Consider the following 3,824-nt stretch of genomic DNA (forward strand, 5'->3'; position numbering starts at 1 on the left):
AACGTCTTACAGCGTCTCAATTTCTCAAATTTTCTGAAAAATATTTTTTTGTAAAATTGGAAAATCTAGGAAAATGTGAGGAAATCCAGGAAAATATGGAGTGGGAAAATCAAAGAAAATTTCGGAAAATTCAATAAATGAACTAAGAATATAGCTGCATACTATTCCGAGTACACAAGAAAAATGAGATAATTTTGTTTTAGTTGTAATTATAAGAGTGGCTTTATTGATCGACGAACTTTGTAATATAATTAAAAAACAAAATTCATTCGCATGCAAACAAAGTATAATATATATGCAAACTTAGTGTATCTGATGGTTGATTCTTACAGCTAGAGTTTCACTATTAGTCCTGATGATGTGATATACAATAATTGATTTCAATTAATTTGGTACCTGCATTTACAGCAGCATTTCAAAATGACGAGAGTGATCAGGCTTTGTCGAATAAATGGTAAATTCGAAAGTTGAATCGATGTTTTGTTGTTGAGTCCTCTCAACATTCTGCAACATTTTGTTGGTCTATACCCACTGGGTGCTGTTGAGTGTAAAGAGTACGAAAAATTATGAAAATTTTACATTTGTGTCTTGATGACAATTATAGACTGAACCTACATGGGCAAATAGACAGGCTGCACATCGCGCAAATTGACCGTTTTACTGCACGTCGGACATTTTCCGATTGTTTCGATGACATTGGTGATGCATCTCGTACAAAATACATGACCGCACGGCACAGATGACACCTCCTTTCGACGGATGCATTCGAAACAGATCGGACATTCCATTTGGGCAAGACTTAAGTCTGCCGGTTTTTGGTCTTCATTTTTCGAAACATTTGGGTGAGCACCTTCCGGTTGGGAGGCTTTGATTTCCACTTCGATGACAATGACACCATTTTTATTGACGTATCCGTTTTTAGGCATCATCAATACGTGCAAAGACACAAATCTGTCAATATTAATCGCAGTCTGTTTGTGAACAGTTTGGCTGCGGTCGTCTTCGATATCGTAATTCGGATTCGACGAAATCAGTCTGGCTATCATGTGAATTCTGCATGAAGAATTCGAATTCCATTCGGACAGTAAGGATAAGCCCAGCTTTTTCGTATCATCCTTGTAAACACTGAACCGGAAAGGAAGGTTTCGAATTCGCAACTGTTGTGATCGAACGGCCATGAGGTTCTTGATGTTTCCAATTGTTAATCGGAATGTTGACCAGCAGAGTTCATCGCAACTTTTTTCAACATTCGTACAAATCAAAATGGGCGGGCTCATTTCATTTGGGTCGGCGACCTCAATCGCGATATTCAGCACAACCGTATCATCTTTCACATAACCTTTTCTTCCGTCCATCAAATTATCCCACTTCATAAGGCATGCGGTACCGTGTCCTGGTCCACCACTTTCGAATACGTGCGGTGATAAGGAATATTCAAATGCACGAAAATGGGCAAGGAATGACATAAGCTTGAATGTTGCAAATGCTGCATGGTTCCGATTCGACGTTTTGTCATTCTTTGCGCAATATAAATATGCGCCAAGCCATTGCCCATCTTTAACAACTTGAACTTGCCATGGAATTCCATGGATGGTAACTTCTGGTGAAAAGAGTTCTCGCAGTTGACTCACATTTTCCACTTTGAAACGGAAATTGATGCGCTCGATTACGGCACTTACACTTGCCATTGTGAAGCCTATTAACACGAAAATCTTTTATGAAACCGAAATAGCGATATTTACTAAAATGAAATGTTTTTACTTGCTGTATGCTTTCTCGGTATGGACACTCGCACAGCGGGTACAATTTCAAAGTTGAACGACTTCTGTAAAAACCAGTAAATGCGAAAGTGGGAAATTCCGTTAAAAAAACAATTCAAGAGACCCGAAGCTACTTATTTCCTCTAATTTATTGATTGAACTGATGTAAAAATGTGATCAGCTGTTCTTACAGCTTCAGCTGTCAATTTAAATTTTGTCTATCTGAAGCATCTGAAGTGGGAGAAAATACATGTCTCAAAATTTGAACTTTGATATCCGCAATACGAATTACAATTAAAAGTGAACATAGTCACTCAATTTGAACAGCGGAGATTTGTAAGTGCAGAGGTTACCGGTAAATCATAGTTATTTACGTATCGATTGAGTAGGCCGGAAGAGTTACGTATTAAGTTTTACGTATCGATTGAGGAGGCCGAAAGAGTTACGTATTAAGTTTTATATGCTGCCTACTGGGGACGAAAGTTAAAAAATGTAATCCCAAGGGCCGAAAGTGACAGAAAATTGTAAGCCGAAGGGGCTAAAGCGAAGCTTTCGCCACGTAGGCTTACATATCTGTCACTTTCGGCCCGTGGGTTTACATTTTTTTCTTTCGTCCCGCAGTAGGAAGCATATAAATTAATCTTTCAATCGAATTTATATCTGCTGTGTGATAAGACTTTCCAATCATGACGTAATCAATCAGTAAAAAAAATGAATTTTCAAAGTCTTATCGCACGCACAGCAGTCTGCTGTCAAACATTTAGCAATTAGAGTTAGTGTTATCGTCTTTGCATTTAGCGTCGAAAAATCTGACGTTACCTAATATAACCAAAGTTTCCATTAAAGCGCATGGAAACGCATACATTTTCTAGAGTTTTGAATAAGGTAGAAAATCGAGATTGACATTCCTCTGGAAGTTCTAAAATAGATTTTTTAACTTGAGTAGGGCTAATATAAATTGCAGTTGCATACCTTGCAGCGAAGCGTAAAAATGACTGAAAATGTATTAAGAAGAAGAAGACAAAAAATATGCATAAAGAAATGCTCTTTGGAAACTAAATCTCGAATGTAATAGATTCATTAGTAATTTAACGACGAAATGTACTTACTACAAATGTAATAGAATTATACGAAAGTCTATTACATTTGAGCTTAAGTATCCATTATACAAACAACACTTCCCTACTAGTGACACAAATTTGTTAGCAAGAAATTCATGTGTCCGATTGTTGTTTTTAAGTTCCAATAGTTCCACACCTCCATCAATAAATTACACACTTGTATGATGTGTATGTAACACCAGTTGTCTCGCTCTACGCATGCTCGTGGAAACAGTAAGTCCGAAAGTCAATGAGAACGGTATCAACATTTATAACTAGAACGTGTGGAACGAAGATGTTGTGTTTCTTCGTTCCACACGTTCTACGTTTTTATAAATGCTAATTGAAGATTGTTGTATTGCTGATCGCTCAAATTGAATTGCTTCTTGTTGTAGTTGCTTACTCTGATCAAAATTAAAACATCGTCCGTTCTATTGTGATGATTTTTTATTGCCTTCCATTCGGATGATTTTTGTATATTAGCGTAAAGTTAACATCTAAGAAAACTTATACCCAAACGTTGTCTAACACATTGTGATAATTCTTAACGTTAAGCCATGAAGATGGATGGTAAATACATCCGAATGCAAGGCAATAAAAAGTCATCACAATAGAACGGACGATGTTTTCATTTTGATCGGAGTTAAGCAACTACAACAAGAAGCAAATAAATGCTAATGTCGCACAAAAACTTCTGACAAAATTGAGGTGGCTGTATGAAGCATTGAAAAAAATTGTGGCCCCTACTAGATCGTACTAGATCTCTGACTAATTTCAGATTGTCTCATTTGAGTTCGATCGGAACTTGAACGTTTAATTTAAGACCACTTGTCTTAATTTCCGTGAACTGACTGGTCACAATTTGTCATACAAACATCCGATCACATCATCAATTGCACCAATTTAAATGCTTTAAAAAACAATTTGATGCAGCAAAACCTTAATGCTTAGTTTCCTCTTACCA

At 36.8% G+C, this 3,824-nt stretch overlaps 1 protein-coding gene across 1 annotated transcript; it reads right to left on the reverse strand.

Moving 5' to 3' along the window:
• Positions 1 to 517: 517 nt before the first annotated feature.
• Positions 518 to 1,948, reverse strand: LOC119070804. The gene is made up of 3 exons (XM_037175284.1): positions 1,762 to 1,948; positions 616 to 1,696; positions 518 to 538 (listed from the first exon to the last, which is right to left on the reverse strand). The coding sequence occupies exons 2-3, from the start codon at positions 1,686 to 1,688 to the stop codon at positions 523 to 525; spliced, it is 1,089 nt and encodes a 362-aa protein (XP_037031179.1). The 5' UTR covers positions 1,689 to 1,696; positions 1,762 to 1,948; the 3' UTR covers positions 518 to 522.
• Between the last annotated feature and the right edge of the window lie 1,876 nt (positions 1,949 to 3,824).

Source organism: Bradysia coprophila (genome assembly GCF_014529535.1).
Source record: "Bradysia coprophila strain Holo2 chromosome IV unlocalized genomic scaffold, BU_Bcop_v1 contig_106, whole genome shotgun sequence".
Classification (NCBI taxonomy): Eukaryota; Metazoa; Arthropoda; class Insecta; order Diptera; family Sciaridae; genus Bradysia; species Bradysia coprophila.